This window comes from Dermacentor albipictus, chromosome 4 (genome assembly GCF_038994185.2).
Source record: "Dermacentor albipictus isolate Rhodes 1998 colony chromosome 4, USDA_Dalb.pri_finalv2, whole genome shotgun sequence".
In the NCBI taxonomy this organism is placed as follows: domain Eukaryota; kingdom Metazoa; phylum Arthropoda; class Arachnida; order Ixodida; family Ixodidae; genus Dermacentor; species Dermacentor albipictus.
This window is the reverse complement of record NC_091824.1, coordinates 54,808,299-54,821,306: the sequence shown is the minus strand read 5'-3', so window position 1 is coordinate 54,821,306 and position 13,008 is coordinate 54,808,299. Positions and strand designations below refer to the sequence as shown.

Sequence of the window (13,008 nt, the reverse complement as noted above, 5' to 3'; positions counted from 1 at the left end):
CGCTGGAAGTGACACACGTCGTGATATTTCAAAGTGCGAAAGGTGTTTAACACGGGCTGGTTCTGCGCACAGGGCAACGCATGAGTGGCGAGTCGCTCATCTGCACTGTGAGCGTGGTAGGAGACAATAAGCTCGGCGTTCCAAAGGACGGCCTCTGCAACTTCCTCTTCTACGACTCTCTCTACCGCCCGCAAGGCGACACTCTGATGAAGCAGCCGAGATCGCAGCTGGTAAAGTTCCTGAGTACCGCCGCCATCTCCAAAGACACGGACCACGGCTTCTCTGTGGATATAGAGTAAGCGTCCCGATACACCCACTGTCGATTGTATTGGTCGCGGAAGTAGACATATCGTACGGGTAAAGGCGGGGTTTCATACCCTCAGATTTTAGAACTTCACATAATCCAGCGCTTGTTGGCGCTTTTCAAGCTGAAGTTAAAGACACAGGGCGACAAAGTCAACATGACAAACATAGATGTCCGTCCGTCCTACGTCCGTCCTTAATGTACCAACGCGAAATTTTCCGACTTTTCCTTTTTCACACAAAGGAGAGTTTGTGGGCGTTGAAACACCAGGAAATGGGCTGGCATGTCTCAGAGTGCCCTAAATAATTTACTATGTTAACATTTATACAAAGCAGTTTCCCTTTAGTTTACCAGGAGGTGCATGTGTCGTTAGAGCACGACATCAAAAGTAGGGACGTAGAAGCAGGACATTGGGTTGTTTCAGTGCTCGCTCGCTTTAGATTTCCCTGTTTGCTATCCTAATACAAGTCACCGAGAGTTATCGGAACTTGTTTGAGATGGTATGCGCACTGCATACTCAGGCTTCAGATTCGTTCTGCTGAAGATGCCATTCAACCAGTTTTTGAGGACACAAACGAGAGCGTACGCAAGCGTGAAGACACGTGGAATTTAAGGAGAAATTTTCGTAAGCACCAAAAAATTAATATTACTACATTGGCGCACATGTATTATGTATATATTTCCTATAGTACACCTACACATGCATTAGATGCTCGTTCATACGCTGGAGTAGTTTAGAAGTCGTAGCGTTGCATTTCGATGTCGGCTAAAATGTAGGATACAGGCGCCTGGTTACTTATTCAATCAGGACGATTACGAAATGAAGTTCGGGTTGCTTAAAACGAAAGCGATAAATGCTGCCTCGGGTTAAAGTGCGCTACGCACCCCTCTCTTTGTTACACCTTTTCATATTATAAATGAAATGTGCTGTAGCTGGATGTGCTGGGCAGCAGTTTATGGATGTGACCTTTTGACCCGCTAAGTTTCCCCTTGGAATATTGTTGAGCAGATGACAACCTTAATTGAAGAACAGCGCTGTTCACGAAAGGACGGCCACTCAGGTGAATTAGGGACACAAACAACTGGTCCCCCTAGTGGCTATGAGTTGAAACAGGCGCGGTTTCAATATGAAAGTCTTGTTTTTCAGCAATAACTGCTGACAAATGCCATTATTGCAAAATGTATCCAGCAAATAGATTCCACACGTCCAGGCCCACATCTCACGTGCGCGGTATGTCACCACGGCCGAAAATTCTTTGGAAATAACGCGAAACTCTATCAAATTTGGCCGCGTTTCTGTGCGGAGAAAATCTGCGAAGCAACTGCGGAGTCAAATGGAACGGCTATGTCCTAATACTCCACTTCCCTAACAAAAAAAAAAAAACCCTAGGAACTTTAACTGAAAAGCTTCTTATATGTATGCCTATTGGAGCAAGTGATGGTCAAAGGCAGTGACGCTGTAAACGGGTGTTCTCAAACACTTAGCAAGTCTTAGGGGCCTGATTTGCCTCTGCCTAAAATCTTTCCCTAAACCTTGCAACTAAGACAACCGACTAGGTGAATTCAACGTACATCCAAGCTTAAGATCTACCACAAGACTTTATAAACGCCCTAACTGTATCTCGCACAATTCCTTCCGTGTGCCCAAGAATTTTCAAGATTTCGTTCAAGTTTTCCCTATATCTGAGCTTCAACACCAACACCGAAGTTATATCGGACAGATGTTCCTGCATATTGCGTCGGCTCCACTGAGGCTGGTGATTGGCTCTGCATACCAACAGCCTGGCAGGAACGCTTTGTGGTCTCTCCTGTGACAGTTGACACCGACCATGCCACGTACTCCCCCCCCCCCCCCTACCGAAAAAAAAAGAAAAAGGAAGAAAAGTAAGAAGTGTTGTGGAATTCGCTTCAGAACGGCAATGTAAGATCAGGCACCTGGCACTCCTGAACGCTTTCTCTGACTTATGGCGTACGTGAAACTATGTGAAATAGTGAACTGCCTCCATAGCAAATGTTCGTGCCACATTGCCAGTTGTGTCAGAGGCTCTTACTGTTTCTTGGGAACGAACGGTGTTCACTCATTTGACAGCCAGTCTATCGTCTGAGCTGCGCATATGCAGGGGCAATCATTAAATATGCGGGAAAACCATTACGCATTCTTGTAGGAGGCTCACGATTGCGTTACTACAGGAATGAACATAACCATTTCCTCTCATGTATATCATAAAAAAGTGTCATGTTTCTCCGCATAGCGTCTGAACCCTTACGAGGCGACTTCCATATCGGTACAGGTGGACTGTGAAAAATAAGCACACCTTTTCTATAGCTCTGAATATCTCAGCAGCTGCCTAGTCGTCCAACGGTGTTACTGATTAGTGTTGCTTATGGAATATACCTAATTGTCCGTGGCGTATGTAGTACTAGTTACAAAGCCCTTTACATGAAAAAAAAACAGATAAGAAATTAGCTGCATCCAGGGCAGCAGACTGACTGATATGAATGGCGCATTCTCTTTTCAGTATCGTCACGTACGAAAACGCTCTCCTTTGTGTAGCTGTCTCAATTGAAATCGAAAAAAAAATGTTTCATCCCCCGTGCGATGTACAACTGTGAAATATACCATGACTACCGATTAAAATTAAGCTCAAGTTCGCTTATGTCAAAGAATACATTTGGAAAATGCCACAGCGTTACAGGTGTTTTTATTTCATTCCATGATAAGGCTAGCGCGAGCTTTTTGCTATATGGTGAGCTAGATTCACTTAGAACGTCCTGGAAATGTCGCACCTTACCGAATTTTAATGACACCCTTTCTTGGTGGCAGCAACGTGCGAGCCTTCAGCGATCACCTGCTCGAGGAGAGGGGGAAGAAGAGAATTAAAGAAATGGGCGACCAGAAGGTCATCGACTACGGCTTCCTAACATTGGATCATTCACGGTCGTCCCGACAGAACATCCAAGAAGCTCTGAGTGCCCTCAAGGTATTTGCCAGCACGGACTCCTACTTGTAGTAGTACGGTTTGCTTGAACGCTACAGTGTAAAGGGCCCCATGCCGCAGAAAATTTGGCGGCGTCCTCAGCGTTCCGCGTCCCGCGTCCAGCGTCGACCATACTTACGCGAAAAAGCACTGCGAACCGCGCACCCAACCACGCAGGTCCTCCGTGTAGTGCAGAGATGTTACTGAGCTAAATAGATTTCTAAAAGCGAAATGCGCCAGAAAATTGTAAAGTATGACTCACACAATCTACAGACATGCTAGCGTCGGAATGTAATTTGAATATACGAGAAAACAATTCTGTTACGCCGAAACTCAAACCCTGTTTTCCAGCGTTTCTACCATGCTGAGACCAGCGTGCCACATTCCTTGCGAGACCTGCAGATGGCGCTCGCCTCCGCGTATTTGCTGCCCTCGCAAGAGGCCGCGTTTCTACCAGAAAGCGCGTGCATTCGTGTATAGCATTCGCCGACAGCGTTCGCCGGTAAACATTACGGTTACATAAGCTGCAGTGGCTGGCAAGCGTGAGAAGCAGTCGGGGATATCTGAATGCTATCACGTTCTATATTTAAAGACGAAGTTTAACCGTCCTCCAACTTTTTTTTTCTTATTCTGCACGTACGCCCATAACGCCCATAGCAACAAAAAGTTAATATCGTGGAACTATGACAGAACCAGCAAAGTGTTAGAATGCTTGAAGCAATATACAGGGCAGGAAAATATAAAACGGGCGACAACTATAAGTTGTTTGTTTCTACTGGTTCTGTTACCTTTGTGGTTGTTCCATCCAGGACCGAGAGCCAACGAAGAGTAGCTAATAAATGTGATGAATATGGGTGGTTGGTGGCATTCCATGGTGATGTGGCACAATGTAAATGCAAGACATCAGGAGGAAGGCACAGGCTATGAGGACAAACTTTTTGATGGTCGAGTCCATCCGTGTAATGTGCCTTGCATTTTGCTTGTGCCGAAACACGATGACGAGAAGCTAAAAACTGCCAGTTATAGAGTATTGCAAGCTTAGTTCTCGTAGGTTTCAGCAGGTGTGCAAGTCGAACGCTAGCATCACTGAGAGAGTGTTTTTTTACAGAAAAGCCGAAGGAAACTTTTTGCCGCTTTCCTATGGTGTTTCACGTTAGAGCGGCACGCCATCTTTCTGGCTGGAACACTAACTTCAAAAAGAGGATTATACCTTTACACTACATGAGTATACTGATCTCACACTCCATCAAAACGCGCGCGAGATATGCGCTGCCTACAAGTTTAAAAGCGCGTTTAAATACAGACAAGCAGTTTTCGCTTTGTTAAGCGCAGATGTAAGCGAGAAGGTAGAATCATCTGGACATCATGCACGAATGTCCCCAAGCAAGAAACGAATTAAAACTAACGTGAATGCTTTATAGTAGGAAATGTCTGAAAGTAAGTGATAGACCTTCCTAAATTGAGTTTTCTTTTTCTTAATAAAATCTCACTCCGGAAAAGTCACTGTAAGGACGGGTCGACTTACGGGTGCTGAAATAATTCATCCTGGCTGTGGTTTGTCCGGTTACACTTTACAGTCTTACAGTTTCATACGCGAAAGGGCAAAAAGATGTTAGTACTCATCACAATTATGCGTTATAACGTCCAGTTAGACAACGACAACCTAACTAGAGTTGTACGAAATTATGGGTCCAAACGCATTGTCCTTGTGTGGTTTAGATAAAACAGCTAGATGTGTCTTTTTCAAGCAGAGCAAAAAGTTATTATTGGTATATATTGTTATATTTTATTTTGGTGAAGTGTTTGGAGAACTTGTATACGTTTTGGTTGCTTTCCCCACATTTTATTTCTGATCAAAGCAGATGGTGCCGGCTGCCACAACATGTTTCGAATGCTAATGTTTGCAATGAAGCAGACAAGAGTACTGTATTTGTTTTGTTAGTACATATCAGGTGCCAAAAAGAAAAAGCATAATATAGAACGGTTGTTTAAGATAAAATAGAGCATGAGCAAATTGGAAGTGGATTTTTTTTCGCTAAAAGCAATCTAATGTGAAACATTACAATTTTCTCAGCGCTTCGCTACAGCTAGTTACCGCAATGAAATAAATGAGGCACTACAAACAAGGCACAAACGAACACACTGCAGGAGCACGAGTTCTTTCGTCTTCATAGTTTTGATCATCCGGAAATCCTTTTTTCCTTATCACTTGTCGGTTGAATTAGTTGCCTGTGAAAAGGACCCATGCCCACAACGCTAAATGCTACTAGCCTCTATCCCACTCGCGTCAGAAGCCAGGAGGATGAGTCCTTGAGAAGCCTAGCGTTCCCCATGCTTATGATCACTGAATGAGTGAATAAATGTTTGATGACATGGCTTGTCTTAATACGAAGCTTGGCAAAAAGAAAGTCGGTCTGAAGTAGTGGACGCGTGCAAGGAGCTCGATGTACTTCCATTGTAGTAGCTCTGATTTCCTGGCGAAAGCCAGCAGATACTCTAGGGCTTAGCGATGGTCCTCTAGGCCACCCAACAGTCAGATCCATCCCTCGTAGCTCGCTGTTTATTCCTGGCAGAGGTGCTTTCTCCGCATCGCTTTGTTCACCGGACATTCCCACAACAGTCATTTCACGGAGGTTAGTGCGGGTTGTTTGCACTCGGGGCAGGTGTAGCTGCAGGTGAGCGAACCCCGCATGTCTTCGTCAGCGTAAGCATCTTGCTGGGTACCTCCAAAACCAAGACGACCTAGAGGAAAGAGCAGGAGAAACATGTGAGTGTCAAGGTACGCTTTGTTCATTATTCGTTGTTGTGAGCAGATTGCTATCGCCGCAAGTAGTAAAAAGTGGAAACTGCAAGTAGTATGAATGAGACCGGGTGCGGAGGAGCATGCGAAGGAGGAAGAGACACACGAACAGAGTGCTAAGGTGGCTCGATAATCCGCAGGCTGTGACGGAAATAGTCAAGGAGGTGACAGGCAAGACCGGCTTCACGGTGCTGGGCCTCTACAACAAGGTCACGACCAATTGCCAGACAATTTCTGATATAAGCGGGTGAGACAAAGCGTGTCATTTTTGTTCAGTGATACAAAGTAAGCTCGAAGCGTATACTCATCGCATCGGGACGCAAAGGAAGCGCTTGCTCGTAACGGCGGCGTCAATAAAAAAAAATTCTTGATTGGGTTTGACGTTCCAAAACCACGATATGATAATGTGGCACGTCACAATGAGGGACACCTTATAAATTGTGACCAGTTGGTGGTCTTCAACTCGTACATTAATCGAAGTACCCAGGAGCGTTTTTGCATTTCGCCGCCATCTAAAAACGGCTGTCGCAGCCGAGATAGAACGCAAGACCTCGACCTTAGTTGAAGCATTTTTAGGGGAAAAGCAATACTTGGGTTATTGGGCCTTTTACCGGGGTCTGGCGGCAGGGGCAAATTTATGGCAGGACCGCTAAAATGTAAGTATTGTATGTATGAGATCGACGTAGAGTATAGAAAAAAATGTGACTATGTATGGAAAGTGCTTATGTCAAATATCCAGGAATAGTAAACTAAGATTTAAAAAAAAAACTTGCATCGAACCCAGGCGACCCGGAAGAAGCTTTGCAGTGAGAGCCAGAGGTGTTACCTATACTCCGCACCAGCAGGTGTTGTCGGCGATGCGAAGGAGCGCCTAGATCGCGCGGATTTCCTAGCGGTTCGTGACGTCCAAGAGGGGGGGGGGGGGCTTGATGCACCTGTGGCGCGGTGCGCCTACTGGCTCGTGACGTCACGGGGGAGGGCTCAAATCTTGTATATAAAAGGGCGCGCGCGTTGCCTTGTCTCAGTCGCGTGTTGCAAAAATTGGGGAGCCCGCAACACTTCCGGGGGCTACTGCGAAATCCCTGAAGGGAACACATTGGCGGACTACATAGGGGTCTACTTTAAGAAACTACATTAGGAAACGAAAATGAATCGTAATAGTTTTCCAATGCAGTCCCCCACTGTGCCGTGGATCATTATCAGACTGTGGTCTTGGCCCGTAAAACCCTAGAATTTTTTTTTTCATGGTGGTGGGAAGAAGCGTAGTGAATTTCCTATGAGTCTTCATGATCAGAACAATGAGATACAGTCATGCTGCAAATCTAGGCTTTTGGTGCTTTTTTCGTATGTAGGATGAAATCATCAGCGCAGAGAACACACGCAAGCTAAATATTAGTTGTAGAGATTATGAGGAAAGGAAAAACTGTACTTACGTCGGGCATCGCGTCAAACGTGGTGCGGCCTTCGGAAACTCGTCGTGTGTAGTAATACTGAGCTTATTCAAGGGAAATGAAGCCGCACGGAGTATGCGGGTGTGAACGCTCGATTGTGTGTGTACCACTGCAAAGTGTTAACTTTTCCTTCTCCGCTTTCAATCAGACCACCCCCCCCCCGCTTCCCCAGCGCAGAGGCTCGGCCTGTTAACCTCACTGCCTTTCTCTTATGACTTCTCTCTCTCTCTCTCTCTCTCTCTCTCAATTTATCCGAAGCTCAACATTCCTGATTTCTTCCTTGTCGATAACGTACAGAACCGGAAAAAATAATTCGCGTGCATAAGTGATAGCGCACTCAAAATTTCAGTTTAAGGATTTAAGTTTAAAACTGAGAGGCGTCAGTGTAGCATATATACGAAGTCAGGCATTTCAGGGTTGGAAGAAACCCAAGTGGTGAACATGAATATGTTGCCCTCTACACAGGGCTTCCTGTCGTTTTCAGCTTAAAACCCATTAGCAACTGACGCTTATTGCCAATAAAACTCATTTACTATTGTTACAGAGAACGAAGCCCAAAGCACGGCAGCTGGTCGTCCTCGTTTTCTTTTGAAAACGTATGATTTTACCTCGTCTTAGTTAAACGTCAGTGGTGGAAAAAGTTTCGTTTTCGCCATGCGTGTGGCGTAATGTGTAGCATTCTCGCGTGCTGTTTTCCGGACAACTTGTGTGAAGTTGTTAGAAGAGAGCTCTTGAGCAGCATCCAGAGAACTGTCGTGTTGGACTTGAGTCGATCAAGACACTGGCATCGATTCAGATAAATCAGGCTTGTTGGAGTCTGTGAGTTTCGTTCTTTCAGAAAATTGAATTGCCAAAGGTAATGGTACCTGAAAATCTCAACGTTTAGTACCCTTGTGCCAATGTAATCGATTTGTGTGCCTGCGAATGTGGGCACCGTCTTTGGCCTCCACAGTAATGGATCTTGATCCACACGCTCGAACAACTGCCCCAGATATCGAAGGTGACTCATGACCGAAATTGAGAATGAATACCACTTCTGCGGCGTGGGAAATAGATCTTGCTCTTCTCGTTTCCATGAAGACGTTGCTTGGCGAAAACAACCCATCGCCGCATAAGTTCCAGTAGCACATTGTTGATGTTCATTTCTTTTCAACGTGAACATCATACCGTAGATAGTGATGATAATTAGGATGATGATGATAGACCTCTCTCGTCATTATTCCGCACACGCACATTGCGTGGAAACTCGGCGCCAGTCGTTCTCTTCGTCTTTGGTGTTTGACGTGAAACACAACCAAAATATCATTTTTATAGTGTTTTATTTTTACTGCAACGAAATTTTTTTAGAAAGCCGGCCAAAGTCATCGAACCAGGTCACAAGAGATTAACTAAACGCCTAGGCTGATATTATTGGCACGAAGAACCAAAACAATCAATTTACGATTAAACAAATTAAGATAGTTATTGTCACAGCGACAATCTTTACGGCGCATGTTTATATTAGAAATTTAAGCAAATCGCCATAACACTGTAGTTACGTGTTTGAATATTTCGAAACGGTCATGTAAGCCTAAGCGTTTGGCTTCAAACTAAATTAATTATAGTAATTTGTTTATTTATCGAATTCATTGCGTGAATATTTCTTGCCAATGATGTCTGCCTGGGCACACAGTCTGCAATTACGTTATTCGAGTAACTTTGGTAGCTTATTATAAATGTTTTCGAAGGAATAAGGAACAGGGTATAAAGCAAGAGCTACCGGGTATATCATTTTTTATGTAAATCTGCAAACTGTACCGATAGTATGCACATTCAATGAAAAAAGAAAATATTTTGTAGAATGTTGTTCAGCAATTGGGGAGTAACACCATCAGAACATTGGAAGTGAGTTTTCCCACCAAGCCCTCCATGGCTTCCTTTGGAACTTGTACAAGACTGTTGCCGTCATAAGTAGCCATGGGTGTGCATTGCGTTTGCTTTACGTTACCGGTGCGTTACCGTTGTAGCCGGATATCTGGCATATGTGTCTTCTCCAACTGAAGTTTCAAGGCAATGCGATTAGCATGCCAAGCTTTTTCATGGCCCTCTGTTTGTACGCCAGCCCAACAAATGGCGCTTGCTGCATGCCATTCAGTGTCGGATGAAAAATTTAGCCAGAAACTTCCTACTCATTACCAAAACACCAGAAAAAAAAACGTTTTTCATTTTTTGACTGTAGGCAACTCTCGTCCATTAAAGAGATATAGTTCAACTATACTGGCGCACATAAACAGAGTAGCGTGATAAAAAGCGTACCTCAATGTGTGCCTCCACAGTCCGGTGTGGGATAACGTGGGGTAATGCTCATCGATGCGCCGTCTCTACGGCTGTGCAGGCAAGAGTTCAAACCATCGGCAATAGTAATCTTGGGCCACATCTCCTACTACGATCGGCACGTTCACGGGTGCCGCATCCTTCCGCCAAATCTGTACGGCGTTGAGCCACAGGTGCTGAAAAGTTTCGGCTACGGCCACTTATTCGTGAGTACCGCTTCCCGGCGCCTTTGCTCTGATTGTTTTATGGAGAGTTAACTCTTATAGTGCGGTGGATACAGGAGCGTATATTTACAATGTGTTCCTTCCAATGGGTATACAACACCAAATCTGCCCGAGGGTGGTGTCTTCTTTTGGGACCTAAAGTGGAAGCCAGGGTTGCATAGTGATAAGTAGGTATAAAACACTTGAAAAATATCAAATCAATGTTTGCTCCGAATAGACGCTCGTCAGGGAAAAACGAAAGAGTAGGAAATGGGCCGCAACAAAGCGCAAATTTTGTTCTCCAGATTCTCTCACGTTGTAGCAAGTGGCAGCACTTAAGGGATGCGATACTCTTTTAATGCAATAGCATTATAGGCAGGCTACACGTCCTCTGTAGGTATTACGTTTCTTTTACAAATATATAGGCTGCCTGAAGCCAGTGCATTGTCACACAGCATCTCAAAGCGCCAGCTGCCACGACATAAGAATACGATGAACTTGCACGTGACGCAGGTGTCACGCGTTTCAAAAAGCTACTTTGGCACTACAGAAGCATGTATGTCGTCACGTCCAAAGTATGATAAAATTGGGCTGCTGTGTTAGACGACATTTATTCGATCACAAGATCGGTTGCGCATTTATTTACAACAGTATAGGCAGACTTCACCAACATTGGCAGTATCTAACAGAAAGATCGAGACGTGTTGATCACACGGGAGTGTGTCACATTGTGCACATAATCATGAAAGATGCGAGGTCACTTTCATAAATGAGGGTGTTCGACGTAGACAGTGACACAAGCGCGCATAGCTATGAAGACGTCACAGTCGCATTCTGATTATGCTATGTTATGCGGTGCTAAGTTCTGAGCTGGCCAATGTAATTTTACTATTTTTCACCGTTACTAACTATTTAGAACAGAAAACAGAAAACAACGATATCCGATGACGCTTTCCTTGACACTTGTGTAAAGGGCACGATTTGTTAGGTAGAAAATTCCAGTGGGTCGTCTCGTGCAGCCGAGTATGAGTGTGTCGAGATTGATGCCGATGAAAAAATCCTACTCAGGGTGCAGTGCTTACAATGCGTATTATCTGATTAGAGACAATGATTTGTATGGTTCATCACGCGTATCCCTAGCTTACAACTAGAATAATTTTTATAAAGGTTTACTGTCTTACAAGTTTTCGAATAACATTCATATTTACATGAAGAAATATTTGTGGCTAAAAGACTTCACCGGTGCGACAATATTACGATTAATTAAGAACCGGATTGCCGGATGTAAAAGCTCTCGAGCACCGAGCTTCGGGTTCACGTCAAAGAACTACCGATGGTCAAAATTATTACGGGTGTCCCCGTAACTGCTTCTATGCAGCCAGGTGCTTCGGACCGTTAAGGCCTTCAATATTACCTTTCTTAAACTCATTTAAGCAAATATCCACGCAGTTTTTTAGACGTTGGAAATTGTTCGCCCTTCCCTCTTCGTATTATCTTGTTCAACCCAACCAACGTCGTCCTTGTAGACATCCCTTTTCCTTCCCGGCTCACCCTTCAATCTGAAAGGTGGAGCTTACCCCTCCGAGATGGCCTCTCGTCTTTCTTATGAACCAGCATGCTCTCTGAGACTACATTTCATCGTTTTTCTTTCAGAAAAACAAAAAAAGTAACTGTGATTTCATATGCGTGGGTTCGCTTCGGGGTTGACCACTGTGGCTGTAGTGTACTTCGACCAAAACGGCAGTTTGATTTCGGGAAAATAGAGCTCTGGTGCCACAAGAAACAGCGCCCCCCAGGACAAACAATAAAAGACTAAGACAAACGTCCTTTTCATGAGTTTGTCCTGGTGTCCAGTTTGATTTGCTGTAACATGAAACACCAACCAACCCAGTCTTAATCCAAGATCGGTGTCTCAGAATGACTGATGTCATTTTAAGTTATTCACCAGACTGGTCGTGCTAAACCAAAGTGAAGCTTGGAAACCCCAACAATTAAAGCAAGCAAGGCAGGTACTGCTCCACTGTGACAGCTTGACTAATACCCACTACATACCGTTGGATGCAGACACTTTTCCTGGCATAACTCAAGCTCCCCAACCACATCCAATCGCCGTGGCATTCCAATTATGGTGTGCAGGGGCGCGTCCACCACGTTGCCGGACCCGTGAGACAGGTTGGCGACTCCCACCTCATGCGCCGCACGTCGAGCTATTGTCTCTCCCCCTCCCCCCTCCTGGTTGACTCTTCCCGAAAGTGCAACGGGAGCCTTGCACGGTTCCAGGTAGTTGATCTTAGTCTCAAGCAAAGCTGTTTTGCAGCTCTGAAAGGTCGTTCGAGAACAGCCAGTCTCCTCCAGCTGAGCGCTTGAAGGCCAGAAGGCAATGCCGGTGGCAAGTCACCCATCGGACAGTGGAGCCCTTGGAGCGACCCGGGCCGAATGTGACGGCACTTGCACGGGCGCCTGCCATTGGAGGAAAATGACGACACCTGAGCTGACTCGATTTGCCGAAAATTACGTGAACCCGACAGACCGAAGGGGTTAAAAGCGACAGACAAGAAAAGGAGACATTCATTCATTCCTTCCTTTATTCATTCGTTCATTCTACGTGCCATGGGCCGCAGCGTCAGATTTGCTGCCAGCCGTCAATGACTTAATGACCGTTCATTACTTTGTGTTATTACTGTAAATAATGCAAATAAACCTTCAGTTCTTAACGTACTCCTCAACGTCGGCCAACTCCCGCGCTCAAAGCCAAGATCGAATAACGTGCAAGCTTTGCAAAAACAAACTGATTCTAAGAACCATTTATTGCCACTGGCTCCACTAGCGTACAACCACACGTTCTCACTAAACCATGTTTGTACATTCCAATGATCTTTGATTTGAATGGTTTTTGAAATCGTACGTGTGCGAGGAGCGTAAGTTAACAGAGCTACTGGTTTGCCTACATGGCCGACTC

The 13,008-nt window shown here is 45.0% G+C and overlaps 1 protein-coding gene across 4 annotated transcripts in view; it reads left to right on the top strand.

Moving 5' to 3' along the window:
* Positions 1-13,008, top strand: part of LOC135909137 (uncharacterized) — a 76,481-nt gene that overhangs the window by 47,539 nt on the left and 15,934 nt on the right. For all 4 annotated transcript variants that reach the window (XM_070536978.1, XM_070536977.1, XM_070536976.1 and 1 more), the window contains 4 exons: positions 73-295; positions 3,129-3,285; positions 6,223-6,329; positions 9,908-10,052. In XM_070536978.1, the coding sequence (XP_070393079.1) occupies positions 73-295; positions 3,129-3,285; positions 6,223-6,329; positions 9,908-10,052 (632 nt within the window). The remainder of the gene's footprint in view (positions 1-72; positions 296-3,128; positions 3,286-6,222; positions 6,330-9,907; positions 10,053-13,008) is intronic.